This window comes from Nesoenas mayeri, assembly GCF_963082525.1.
Source record: "Nesoenas mayeri genome assembly, chromosome: 11".
NCBI classification, from domain to species: Eukaryota; Metazoa; Chordata; class Aves; order Columbiformes; family Columbidae; genus Nesoenas; species Nesoenas mayeri.
This window is the reverse complement of record NC_137563.1, coordinates 11,608,002-11,622,066: the sequence shown is the minus strand read 5'-3', so window position 1 is coordinate 11,622,066 and position 14,065 is coordinate 11,608,002. Positions and strand designations below refer to the sequence as shown.

The 14,065-nt window shown below is 41.0% G+C and overlaps 1 protein-coding gene across 3 annotated transcripts in view; it reads right to left on the bottom strand.

Moving 5' to 3' along the window:
• The window catches only part of SMAD3 (SMAD family member 3), a gene marked incomplete at both ends in the record, with an annotated part of 70,640 nt that extends 56,817 nt beyond the window's left edge, over window positions 1–13,823 (bottom strand). For all 3 annotated transcript variants that reach the window (XM_080350928.1, XM_080350930.1, XM_080350929.1), the window contains one exon: window positions 13,618–13,823. In XM_080350928.1, the coding sequence (XP_080207054.1) occupies window positions 13,618–13,823 (206 nt within the window). The remainder of the gene's footprint in view (window positions 1–13,617) is intronic.
• Window positions 13,824–14,065: the final 242 nt, after the last annotated feature.

The following is a 14,065-nucleotide window of genomic DNA, read 5'->3' as shown; positions in this document are numbered from 1 at the left end:
TCATCGAGTCCAACCGTTAATCATTAACCCGAAAGAAAAGATCGCGTGAGCAGTTTCATCCATGCTGACAGCTCCACAACACACATTGTGTCTTTAGCCAGCGCTTGTTCAGTCCCTGAAAACCATTGCAGTAGGTATAAACATATGCAAAATTTAAGCACTTGACTTGCTTACTCCTCCTCCAGTCTTTTGTGCCAAGAGATAACAGCAGAACACAAAAGCGGAGAAAGGTTATCCCGGGAGCCTGTGCCTGCATTCCCAAAGGATTGCCCACAGCTCCTGCGATAGCTACAAAACAAACTACGCACATCAGCTTTGGTGAACAAAGACACACATTTGTCTCCTGCATTCTTCTGAATAACAACCTCGCTTACTGTAAAAAAATAAAAACTAAAAAAAAAACCCCCTAAAACTAAAAGAAAAAGAAATCCTGCAAGCTAGAATTGGATCCAACTCAACACAAGGTGCAATTTTTAACCAACAGGAATAAGTTACTGAATCACTGTTAGAAAAGTTATGGCCTGTGTTTTGAAATAAGCCTTGTCTTCTAAAAATAATTCCTCAGTGACTTAATTTACAGCAATACACTCCATATGCAGTTACACTGCACCAACTTTCAGCCGGCTTTTGACAACACTCAACCCTCACATGAACCTAGAAAAATATCCTTCAGAGCTCCAAGTAGCAGTGACTGTAAACCAAAATCAAGGAGGAAACATGATACAGTTTGTAAAATCAAGATGTGATTCTAAAGCAAAAGTGTGACAAAGTCATTTACACTTCCCAGGTACTCTCTCACAGAGATGTAGGTTCACACTTCTACTGGACACATTCTTTTTTATTTATATACATACGTTAAAAAAACAAAACAAAACTATGACAAAACAAAAAAAAAAAACCACCACAAACCCAAACCAAACAAAAAACATCAACAAAAACTCCACCAAACAAACAAAAAACCCCCACAAACATAAATACATAAAGAATTGTCCTAAAACTTCCAATGGCCTGTCTCCAGTCCTAACCTTCCTACTTGTTCTCTCTTCCACTGAAGCGCACAATCAACGGCTTCAAGTACAAGCCGATCTTTCATCGACTATCAGATAAACTGGAAACATATAAACTTTGAACGCAAGCACTTGAAAGCCAAATTAATAACAGACTATTAGTGCTCATTAGCTCTACCTCCCACCTTTCCTGTTTCTTTTTCTTCTGGAATTGCTGCCCTGCCAGTCCAGCAGAGGCTCTGAAATGCCATCCTAAAAATAGAAAGCAAGAAAAGAGAGAGGCAAAAAAAAAAGGGGGGAGAACAGGAACTGAGAGAATAAGCAGAGTGAGAAGCTCTGTAATATAAAACTGTCTCTAGCTTTAAAGTCATCAGCCAATCATAATCCAATAAATGCCTTTTTTTTTTCTAAAATCAGAACACTCAAATGTCTATTTTTATTCCTGTTTAGAGCAGCTATCTCAACAGGGCTTTCAAACCAGTAGAGCCTGGCATGCAAAGCACTGACTTACAAAACTCAATTTCAAGCCATTATTTCCGAGGCCTCCACTTGCTTTTACGGGTTCATTTGTGCCTAGCACACCGATGGTTTACAGCACAGGCACTCAGCAAAACATGGAGAAGCAAAGGGAGGAAATTGAGGGGATGTTTACATGAAACTATTCTTGCTGCCCAGAACAATATCGAAGGGTTCCCCCTTCAGGACCGTTCACCATTCCATGTATTAATACCTAAATGGCTACACAGTTATTCCAATATCCTAAAACACACCTGTAAGTGCGATCATCAGGAACCGGAATATTAAAGATAGGTTTGAATTAAAGCTTGTTCTTCTGGCCCTCACACATCCCAATAAGAATTACTAGGTACTCTTAAGGCACTGAAAAATCAGAACAATAAGGAGCTGTACTCATCCTAGATCTGGAAAACATGCAAGGAATATAAAATCCCATCTCTGCAGTATCCAAGGAGGTGGTGTATCCTCAGCACTTCCACACTTGCTTTGTGTGGAGGTTGCCCAGAGAAGCTGTGAATGCCCCATCATTGCAAGTTGAGTTGGACGGTGCTTGGAACAACCTGAGCTGGTTAAGATGTCCCTGCTCATGGCAGGGGTGGCACCGGATGAGCTGGGAAGGTCCCTTCAACCCAAACCCTTACATCAGACTGTAATTCCAATATGCTAGAGGCCTCTTCCTGGTTTTAATTAAATATTAGTTTTACAAACATAGTTATCAATGCTACATCATGAGTATGTTATAACTTATTGGTATGAAATATAAACTGAGAGGTCACAAATGCTGCCCTGTCAGCAGAGCACAGGTCCTTCAACAGGTTGTGAAAAAGCCGTAATGAAAAGATCCTTAAAGGGACGCAATTAATATTGTATTGTAATATAGTAAATACTATTTTAAATGAGTGTAGCTGACCACATTGGAGGTTCATTGTTGTTATTCAAAGAAAGTAATGATTTAAAACACACAAGGACTAATCCAGCTGTTATTTTGCTCTTAGGAAATCTAAGTAACCACGATCTCAAGTGTTACTTCTCAATCCTGACTGTTGCCCACAGCAAGAATTCAAATTCAACTTGCTTCAATACCTTTGAAAAGAGCATTTACTTCAAACTTGTAAACGATTTAAAAGAAAAAGCTTAATTAATAATGTTGTTTCCAGCCAGATGGCCAGCTATTAGTTTTCAGTCATCTCTTTTGGAACAATACACCAGAAATCTTCAGCTGCAAAGGCGTTTTAAAGCAAATAGAAGTGACTGCCCAGCACCCTCAGTGGCTGCCAAAATGTTCAATAAAAGACACAGCTATAGGCAGAGAATTGTTTAGTTTTTCCACCTTGCGTTGCTGTGAGTCATGGTTGTAAAAGTCCACAATCGCTTGACAGACTCGCATTTATTTCATTTAACATTTTGTATTGCATTAAATTAATGTATGGTTATACAATATTACTTAAATGCAAACATGAGCCTACATGTGTAGTGTTTCCCCTGGACTTGTGCTGACAGAATCCAAACTGGAGCTCAGTCCCAGACCACTGTAGAATGATGTGTATTAACCAGTCAAAATATTCCCTGTGCACAGGAGGCACCAGCACAGAGATGAACAGATAAACGTGATGCAAACCCAGCTAAGGTTTACCACGAAACATCTGCGGAATTCTAATATTCTCACTGACGTAGCAACTACATATTTTCAAAGAAAGTTTCCAAAAAAATTAAAACTGCTTTCTTGGTACAAATGAGATGCTGAAGAGCAACAGAAAGCTTTTCCACGTACCAAGGTATTGGGCTTTGCAGAGTCGACCTCTCAAGGTTTTAAGAGCCGTCCATGAATGTTATAAAACACTCTGGCATCCTTGTGGGGCAAGTACTGCATGTGCCAGGTAGTTCAGAGGAGGGGACAAGTAGGTTAAACATTTTGCTCAACGTTACATAGTGGTATGAAACAAAACCTGGTGTTTTCAGCCTTCCCTAACCACAGTGTACACTCATTATGCAGCAATCCACAGCTTAATTCAGTTATGACTGGGAAAAACAAATATGCAACTGCAATTCTACACATGAACTTTCAGCCTATAGTTCTACCAAACAAGCAAAACCAGATTTGGGGAAAAGCTTCAGTGATCAACCATCAACCTGCACACAAGTTACTTGCAGCATCTAATTTAGAACAAGGCTCAAAACAATTCGCAGGCTGCCAGGAGACCTTTACTGGTGGCAGAAATCAACTACAGAGTAGTATTACCTTTGATAATCAGACAGTGATTATCTACTTTAAAAAAAAATAAATACATTCAGTTATTTTCTAAAGCTTGTTTCTAATACAGTAGTTTCAAACCAGCTGGTTTCTACTTTCCACCGTTTTAATACCCTGTTTCCCCAAAAATAAGACATGGTCTTAAATTAATTTTTGCTCCAAAATTTATTACTTTTTTACACATACAGCTGCCTGGACACTATTTAAATTGACTTTGTTAACAAGCTGTAACTAGGGTTTTTTTTTGGAGTAGGGCTTATATTTCAAGCATCCTCAAAAATCCTGAAAAACCATGCTAGGGTTTATTTTTGGGGTAGGTCTTGTTTTTGAGGAAACAGGGTAACCCTAATCTGCAAAAACTCAAAACAAAAACAAAACAAAAAACAACATAAACAAAAAAATCCACAAAATTTTGAACAGAAAACAATAACTTCAAACAGACCAATAAGATAACTTTGACTTATGGTGAAGCTTATGTTCAGTAAGTCAGGTAAATTTAGGCCCAAGGAGCAGATATGGAGAAAGAATAGCCAAATCAGATGCAAGTTTTGCCTATGAAATTCTTACAAAGTAATTAATCTGGGGTCTCCAGAGTTCACTGGAGTTTCACTTGAAGATTTCAGATCAACATCAATAACTATTTCAGCCGTTTCCTCCAACCAGCTGCTGACTATGGGGGGGATAAATGAAAGGACAAGTGTTATTAGCAGACCTTGCGCTCATTGGAGCTCAAGGCCAATAATTGCGGGGGGGCTTTATCTAGGCCGTGCAAGAGGAAACCCAACTCCTGCGCATGTTTGTAGGGCTGGGGATGTGGGAAGGGGGCTCAGGGAGAAGCACATTATAAGGGCTTCACCGCTGGTATGCAAGATGGTTAAAAAAAAAAAAAAAATATATATATATATTTTTTTTATTATTATTATTTCTTTTTTTTTTTTTGACAGAGAGAAAAAGAAAAAAAGAAACACAGTGAGAACAGCCAAATGCCGTCTTCTGTGCACGCAGAAGACGAGGAGCTGCTGCCAATGCCGACCCACTGCCGGTGGTATCTCAGCTACAAAACGTGGAGGGCTCTGCCAAGCCACACTAGTGCCCATCAGAAAACCCTCAATGAAACAGGAGTGAGAACTCCTCCGAAAATGAAATGCTTTGCAGAGAAGTATCATTTTCAACAAACTTGTAGCTAAATCCTGCCTGGCTTCCTGCCACATTTCCAGCCCAGGGTTGACAAGTCCAGCCCTGGTGGGACTAGAGCCCTCAGGTCTCACAGACTCCAAGTCTTGCAAAGAAAAACCCACAGAAGCCCCAAACCCCTGAATTTAAAAGAGAAAAATGGGTAATATTCAACCTACAGACACCTCTATCCTCCATTTTCAGTTCACTGCTTTCTTGTGCCGGCCTGACTCTCCTTTCACTTGGATATAAATCAGAAGTAAATTTACTGAAATCCATGTAATTACACAAATGCAAAAGAGTGGGAAACGACTCAGACTCCAGCTGCTTGTTGGCCTTTCTTTTAGGCAGAGTGCTTTTTAAACACTGATATGATTTTTTTGGATACTGTTACACGTGTGCTACAAATTGGCTATGCATCTGACTCAAGGGGAACAACAATTTGTTCAACAAACAGTAAGAAGAAAAGGACCTTTCTGTACAGTTCCACGTGTATGGAAACCACAGACTTTGTATCCCTGTGAAAAAACCACATCTGGTCTTTCCGAGTACAACAAAATTAAAGGTGCTTGTAGTTGGGTCTTTGTGTTCCCACACAGCAATGCTTAAAATCCAGTTATGGAGAGAAAGGAAATTCGGGGAAAAAAGTGTTCTCTAGCTGCTAAGTAGATAAAGAAACAACAGTTGCACATTAAGCATAAAAACAAAGAGGCATTCTCGTGTTCCACAGATGTCTTCTACTAAGTTCAATGTTTTTGTGAACTTTAACTGTCCTACATCTGTGAAGAGTAAGTGAATTTCTCTTTTCATGTTCAAGCAACTAGAACAGGAAGGACACAGTTTTTCCTCTTTTACTGTGAAAAAGGAAAGTCAAGTATCAGCATCCATCATTCAACCACTACTGGCTGCCACCTCACCACAAAGGAGGGAATTTCTGGTTTTACTTCCTTTTTTGAAAAGATCGTGTTATGGTTAATGATCATCACCAATTCAAAGATGATCTCTAACCTTTCCTCTGATAAAATTTGCAAGCAGAATTTTAATGAAAATTTCAGATTAGATAACTACAAATTATGAAGTGAGCTAAGCATGGCCCACCTAATACCCTGACTCTGAGACGTTCTTTCCCGAGAACTCTGAAGCCTGGAGGACACCAGGGCCCCACACAGACAGGCAGACACCTTGTCCCCTGCCATCTTCTCTCCAGGATTCACAGACCTCACTTTTCATAAACTGATGTCTATTCCTCCAGAGATCAAAAAGCAGATGCTCCCATTCACAGGGCCAGGCACAGCCCATCTGGACTGAGTTCGCAGGTGCCCGAGGACAAGGTTGGACAAACAACTACCCAAAGCGTGCAACTTCTTGCCCTCACAACCTCAGTGCTGAAGAGCAAGTGGGTTATAAAGGTATTTCTAGTGACAAACAAAATTTATGAAGATCAGCTATCCACCTTTCCTAGACTTAGGTTACATTTCCAACAGGTAGGTTTTGCTGGATTTTTAAGCGTGTTCCTTCATGATGCTCACCAATGAAATTTATAATTTCATCACATCTTCCATATCAACAGTGGATCCTAATACCCCAAAAATGCAATGAAATTGACTCCTCGTGGAATAGTACAATTCTGGATGCAAGCAGGCTGAAGAACCAAGCTCACATGGAACATTTCCTCCCCGTACTTCCCAGTGTCCTTTCCCGAGCGCTGCTCCCACTCACTGACATCTGCTACTTCAGAAACGTGCTCCTGTTGTAAGCAAGGCCAGTACCAGCAATTGCTGTTCACTCTGAGTCAAGCCTGTTTGCATGGAGATTCGCCGCTGCGGAGAAAGGAATGATGGTTCGACACTTGGAGCAACCGGCGGGACACACAATCCCATGGATTTCCTTGCCTGCTCATTTGGAACAGCCTGAAGTCTGCACCACACGCAGCCCCGTGGGACAGAGAAACCTACCTTGCCACTAAATGAGCTCATTTGGATACTCAAAACAGTGTAGCCACAGCAGCTCAGGTTTAATGGGCTTCTTACTTGACAATGAAGATTTCCTGTTCAGGAGCTCATGGGATTCCTGGGTGACCTTCTAAAAGATAAAGCGTTATTTTTTCTTACCTGGCTGGGCTATTCTGAAGATCAAGGTTACTCTTTTTTTGTTCCTTTTTTTTGTTAATAGGGTTCCTATTACTATGCACAAGTAGTTTATTCCTGCTCACATTTGTGCCCTATGCTTCTGAAGGATCAAGCCTTTAATACAGAAAGAAGAAGCTCTGGCTTTTTACGCTGTTTCTACAGAGCAACAGTACCAGCAGCAATCAAATTTTCCTGCTCGCCTAAGGGCAAGTCTCATCATTCTGACAGTGATGGCAAATGAGGATCAGGTCTGAAAGGCTTCAAAACATCTTTGAAAAGCAGTACTAACCCCAACAACTGACATATTATTGTCTCTTCAGTTGCACAGAAAGTTGTGCTACCAGTGACAAGTACAAGAGTTTGATTATTACCAACTGTCTTCTCTTTATGTTTGGACTGAAGTCGCATGTACCAAAGTGTAATTAGCAAACATTTGCTGAGCTTGGTGGAGTCAGTCTCCCAGAACTGGAGTGTCTGGACAAGAACCTCTGCCCTGCCTTTATTCCCCTTGCTCTCTTCACTGCCAATCAACACAAGTAGCTGTGGACTGGAAAAAGCTTTTTACACAGCACATCAAGGCACAGAAGGACAAAAGTTAATTAGGACTATTCATAAGCCTTACTGGAAGAGAGTGCTGCATCCCATCCCTGAAAATTTAATTGCACTCAATAGAGGAAAGCTAGGAAATAATAATAATAATTAAAAAAAACCATAAAAAATAATTTGGGAATAAAATCTGATTTCAATTTAATTCAAGCACCGTTTGGCCCTATTTATTTTATAAAGTAGTTCATGTAGGATAATGGCATTATTGTGCATCTAACAGCATTAGAAGCTCCTAATAAATTAACAAGTGAAAATTAATGGCTGCTCAGTCCATTAAATCTTGTTAATTTATTTTTGTTGCAATAATATAGCGATCACAAGTTTACATTATTAAACCAATATTTATTAGAAGAACTCATTTTAATTGGATCCCTGATGTGATAATCCCATACAGTGTGTATTTCTCAATTTCATCAATTTTTTGCATTTATTTCTCATTATATTTAAATGACTGCAATGTTCAGGGTCTTTTCCTAATACTATGAAAGTTAAGCAACCATTTTAAACATTTTATTTCACAAAGATTCAACACTTACTACACAATATAATGAGAATCTTATGAGTCCTTTTCAGAGGCTTTTTTAAATATTCTAGTCTCTTGAGAAAGGAGAGAAGAAAAAGAGGCAGAGATATGAACACTTGAAAACATCTCAACAAATGGTAAACCACATTTTTTCCCCTTAGCCCATCAATGTTCTATATAAACATTACTATGTTGTCTTTCAAGTCAAGAGGAGTTTTACCACCAGTTTTAACGCAAAATGTCAGCTGGGACATCTCAGGGGAAAAAAAAAATAAAAACAAACATATATTGGCAAAAGGTTTTGGCTTGTACTGGCTGCTGACAGAAAAATTACAAATTTGAGAAGACATCTTACCAAGGGCTGGGTCTGATGTGCTTTAGCTTAACAATAGCGTTCTGTTTTTTTAAAATGGCTTAGTGTGGACTAGAAGTCACCCACCCACTCTGATATCCAGACTGTAACTTCAATGCAAGGGTGGGGAGCAGAAACCTCTGTGCCCAGAGAGTGGGTTTGATGAGGAGGAAGATGCAAAAGGTACTGATGGACAAGCAGGACTGCAGGCAGAAAGCACACCTGACTGTAATCCTGTGCACACTGACTGTATTTTCACTTTTAGACCTGATCTGCAAACTCACATGAACCCTGGTCACAAACAGACTTGTAAAGCAGAGCCTACCCTGCCGCTCTCAGTGCCACCGTGAAACCTGCTCATGTGGGCTCCACGAGCAGCACAAAGGTTAGGACAGGGCTGTAAAAACCTGCCCATAAAGCTGGGGCGGTGCCCAAGTTGGCACACAGGGGTTTGGGGCAGTAAAATTACCGGCACCAAGTAACTGTGGCAGCAAGACTGTGTTTGCACACAGGGACTGTACTAGAATCATCTCCATCTGATCACCACCAACCTGATCTGAAGTGCAAATACTCTTAAACAAGTCTATGCAATATTAAAGCTTCTCACATACAGGGACAGGCCAAATTGAAAACAAGGTAGTTTAAAATTTGCATTAAAAAAATTATACTAATTTGCACGTGGACACACAAAACTGTGACCAGCCCTTTGCTTATTACTGATGCCAAATGGGCACCAGTCTCAAAAGAACACACTCCACAGTCTCGCAGACTCTGCCACTAACTAGATTTACAGTTTTCATTTTTCCTGCTATTGAGGCAATCCTAAGAACACGCTCAATTATTGTAAATACTGTGCAGTCAGCTACCAACACAACAGAAGGTATGCTCACACCCAAGATGTTCCTAAGATCACTTAGGTATTATCCTTGGTCTTCCCCACCAAAATGTAAATCATTCAAGGAACGCCTTGTTCAGCTGCTTTTGAAAAGCAGATGTGCCATGTTTCCATTTCAGTTGGTACATTCTAGTCTTATCAGATGAGTTCCACAAGCAATAACACCCACTTCTCTTCAAAATTATTTTCTAAATTAAAAACAATACCACTTAAAAGAAGATGTTCCTTACATACAAGAATCCTGGCTCCCCTAAAACCACTGGTGATACAAAAAAACCCCAAATACAGTAATAGGTTCAAAAGAAAAATATGCATATGAAAATATATTACAAAATGCCATGAGATTTATGTCTTAATATGTGTGGCACCACTGAAAATCTAAAAACAAAGCATTTACTACCTCACCCTATATCATCAAGACTATATATACTATACAGCTTTTAGAAATTAGGAAGAGCTCATCACAGGTTCCTGGCTTCTCCAGACTTCAATGTACGTTAAGAGTTAAACACTCATCCTGGTTCAGCCTAACACACTTTATTTCCCAGGCAAAACGCTGATGGTTTATCAGGTGCACAGTATGGCCTCTCTTTAGATCAGAAATAGTATTAGAAATTCACTGTTCTTCTCCCAGGGCTGAAGTCCACAGAGTTCTGCAGGTATGTAGTAATGTCAGTTGTAGACTTTGCTTCATCAGATTCCATGCTTACTGTAATCTTTGGTCTCCGAAGCAAATAGAGCCATCAAAAATACAAAAAGATCTGATAGCAGCTGGAGTAGACCTCAGCTTGGTCACGGAACAAAGCAGAGAGGCTGCAAACTCCAACACCTGGCTGTGCTGGGGTGTGGGCTAATGGCACACTGGCCTCAAACTTTGACAAAAAGTGGTTAAAATGACCATCCCAAAAGCCGAGTTTTCAAAGTCAATACAATAGATGTATTTAAATGAGCAAAAGAATGTGTGTTTTCAACTTTATCACCCAATACAGTATGAAAAATTGTCTTACTGCCATGCAGACAGCTTGCTACAACTCACTAGGTCAGGTCTTGACACCAGAGCCCACCAGTTTAGCAGAGAGGTTTAAAGGCAGTTACCTCCTGGAGAAGGATGGGCTTTGGCAGCAGTGAGGAAGATGAGGAAGGTCTAAAGATGTCAATCTGTCAAGCACCCAAGAAACAATTGGATGGTCTGAGACTGGGAGGTTTTTCAAGTGGAAATTCCTTTTTGGTCCAGAAAAAAAAAAAAAAAAAAGGAAAAAACCCCCACAAGACAGAAAAATCCTGCCAGCACAGAGCATTACCCTGGAATCCCTGAAGGTCTCTCTTGCCTTCTGCTGTTGCTACAAGTCCTTCCAATAGAAAACCTTGGCCCTGAGGTGTCTGTCACATCACCTTACAAATGGAGCACTTGGAAAAGTAACACATGTTGAACAAATACATATGCAAATAAACTATTCATTGTTTTATAATCCATGGGGAGATAAAATGTAGTATGTGTATTTCTAGTATCACATAGATAAAACGACAGCAGGAACAAATCAGTATACTAACTCCTTAGCCCTGCAACAATTATTTTTTCTTCTTCTTTTTTAAAGGAATCCCACCTGATCACTACAGGAATTTGCTAGGTAGTCATTATTCCCATGACCAATGCTCTTGCAAAGCTCAAGCACATGCACATCTGAAACTTGCTTCGCCTCATGGATACAATAGCTAATTTTGGACTTGCCCTACTCCTGCTGGGCCAGAGTCATCACTGGCATAACTCCACTGCAGTTCAGTCTACTGATGCCTTACAGACAATGCACAAGATGAGCTAATCCTTAATGACGGTTTTTCCCCCTTTTTCCCCCTCAACATACTTATTTCAGTATATAGTAAAAGGACATATGTAGAAATATTAAAAACAAACAAAAAAACCCAACACAAAATTAACTAAAACCATATAAAAATTCTCTTTCCAACACTAATTTTGATTTATACCATAATCAGATTCACAGATAAATCAGGACAAACAGCACAGTCCAGAGGAGAAGACTGAGCTCCTAAAGTCACAAGGCCTGAAAATAGTTCCAGCTCTGCCATGGACTTCTAGGCAAGCTGTTGCACATTTCCATGCCATTCCCCAGTCTGATAAACAGGTATCAATCTCTTCCTATGCTGCTCCAGAGGGTCCAGCACAGACTAACCTACCCAGGCTCATCCGATCCCTGCAGTACACATACTGAACAACAACAAAAGTACAGATGAAGTGTTGTGTTTAAAAACTATTGCTGAGCCATAAGGAGCTACCATCAAAATATGCTGACACTTCCTCCACACCAAGGCTTAAGATCTGCAGGGTACAGGCTCCGTGTCATAACTGACCATGAAATGTTTTAATTTCTGTTTAGATTTCCTTTAACAGAGCAAGGTCCAGGAGGAACAACCATTCACTTCTGCACAGTAGGAACAGCCAGGACAATCTCTGGAGACAATAATATTTATGACTTGTGACATCTGCTTGTGTTGTAACTTGTTTTCAACCTTTACAATTATTTTTCTTAATTAAAGCACACAGCTTTTGAATTATAAAATATCAAAACCTTCCTCCTTTATCTAAACCACCTTGTTACTGGTAAAAGAAGTACCAAGAGGCTTCAGGCCCCGCTCCCTAACAGGTCAACATCAGCTGGACACAATTCCCAGGTCACATCAGCAGGGCTGCTGAAGTAATTTTCTTCTTTTGAAATGCTAAGGATTTCAGGAAAGTGGTTTTAATGGGGTATTATCTATGTGGAAAGCACACTGCTTACCAAGAATTTAAAAATATAAGTTTTAAGGCATTTGCATCAGGTGGTGGCTCTACAGGTTTTGATTTCTGCTTCATCTCCACCAAGGCAGTAACTCTAACAAAGGCTGAGATGTCTATCTGAATTACTGGCCAAATTCTCAGCCACAGTCATTCACCACCAAAAGGATACGGAGACTTTATTTTTCCTTGAAGAAAACCCCACTATAGTTGTTGGAAGAAAATTTTAAGAGTTCCAAATATTCACATTTCTAAGCTACTTGCCTCACTTTTTCATGCAACAGATGCTGCTTTGTGTTAGCTACTGCACATTAAATCATTCTGACAACTGAGAAAGCATACATTTGTTTGCGCGAGAGAGAAGCATGAATACACACACAGAGAGATATCTTCTCATGCAGAAGCATGCAATTATGCAGCATTCAAATATTTGGGATGAACTTTGGCCTTTGTTTCAAGAAAAAAAAAGTACTCTCAACCAACAATCAGTAACAGAATCAGCAGTCATCTGGCTGAGCTCACAGAAATCAACAAATCTTCAGCAATAAAAAAGCGCTTCTGGCCAGCTATTTGAAAGTTACTTGGAAAATTTTTCTTAGATGGGATACTTATATATATATATATATCCTTTATGATTTAATGGTCTAATGGATTGATCTTGGAATTGAGGCTAAAAATAAAATCTATGTTAATTAAAAAATAAATTAAAAAGAAGTTGTATTCATCCTCACATGCTTTTTTTTCCCCTCCAAATAACTCCCTTCAGCTGTGCCATTTGTATTCTTGATATAAAAAGTAATTTGAAAACACACGCACAGCAGGGCTCTAAATCACCTCTTCAGAGTAATTCTGTCCAGCTAATATGGAAGAAACCAAGCAACTCAAACAAAACCATTTTCCCGATACATTAATCACAATAAAATCTTAATGTAACGGCACTAGAGAACACGCTGAAACTTTTGACAATAAATATCCACAATAAGTATAACCGTAATCCAGAACGATTCCAACTTTTTTTTTTTTTTTAATCTCAGTTGAAGACACATTTTCTCCCCTACATTCCCCTCTTACTTTCTTCCTCTTTTGTTAGTAGACAGTATCCCAATTCTGTAGCCAGTTTGGTGTGTTGTTTTGGTTTTTTTCTTTAAACTATATATAGCCAAGATAGAGCATGCAGGAGAGGACTTAACACCGCACCGAAGTGCAGTGAGGCTGCAAAGCAAAAACAACCCCCTCTGCCCGGCTGTGCCGGAGCATGTGCCGAGACCCTGGGGACAAACCTGCCACCGAGGGGCCCCCGAGCGGCCCCGTGCCCCTCCCGCAGGGGTCCCCGGGCGGGGGCACCCTCTGTTTTGCGTGCCCCCTCCCCCCTACCTGGGGATGGTGATGCACTTGGTGTTGATGTTCTGCGTGGTGATCGCCTTCTCCAGCTCGTCCAGCTGCCCCGTCTTCTTCAGCTTCTTCACCAGGCTCTTCACCGCCTTCTCGCACCATTTCTCCTCCTGCCCGTTCTGCTCCCCTTTCTTCCAGCCCAGGAGCCGCTTGACGATGGGAGGGGTGAAAGGCAGGATGGAGGACATGCTGGCTCTCCCGGCGAAGGGCCGGCAGCGCCCCGCCGCTGGCTCCGCGCTCGCCCCACGCTCGGCTCCGCGCAGGCCCCGCCGCGCCGCGGGCAGCACAAAGCCCGGCCCCGGGCGGCGGTGGCTCGGCCTGGCCCGGCGCCGCTCCGCTCGTTCTCCCCGCCGGTGTCTCAGCGCCTCGGGCCCGCGGCACCAAACTTTGCGCGGAGTTCGCCGCCTCTCCCCAGCGGCAGCAGGTCCCT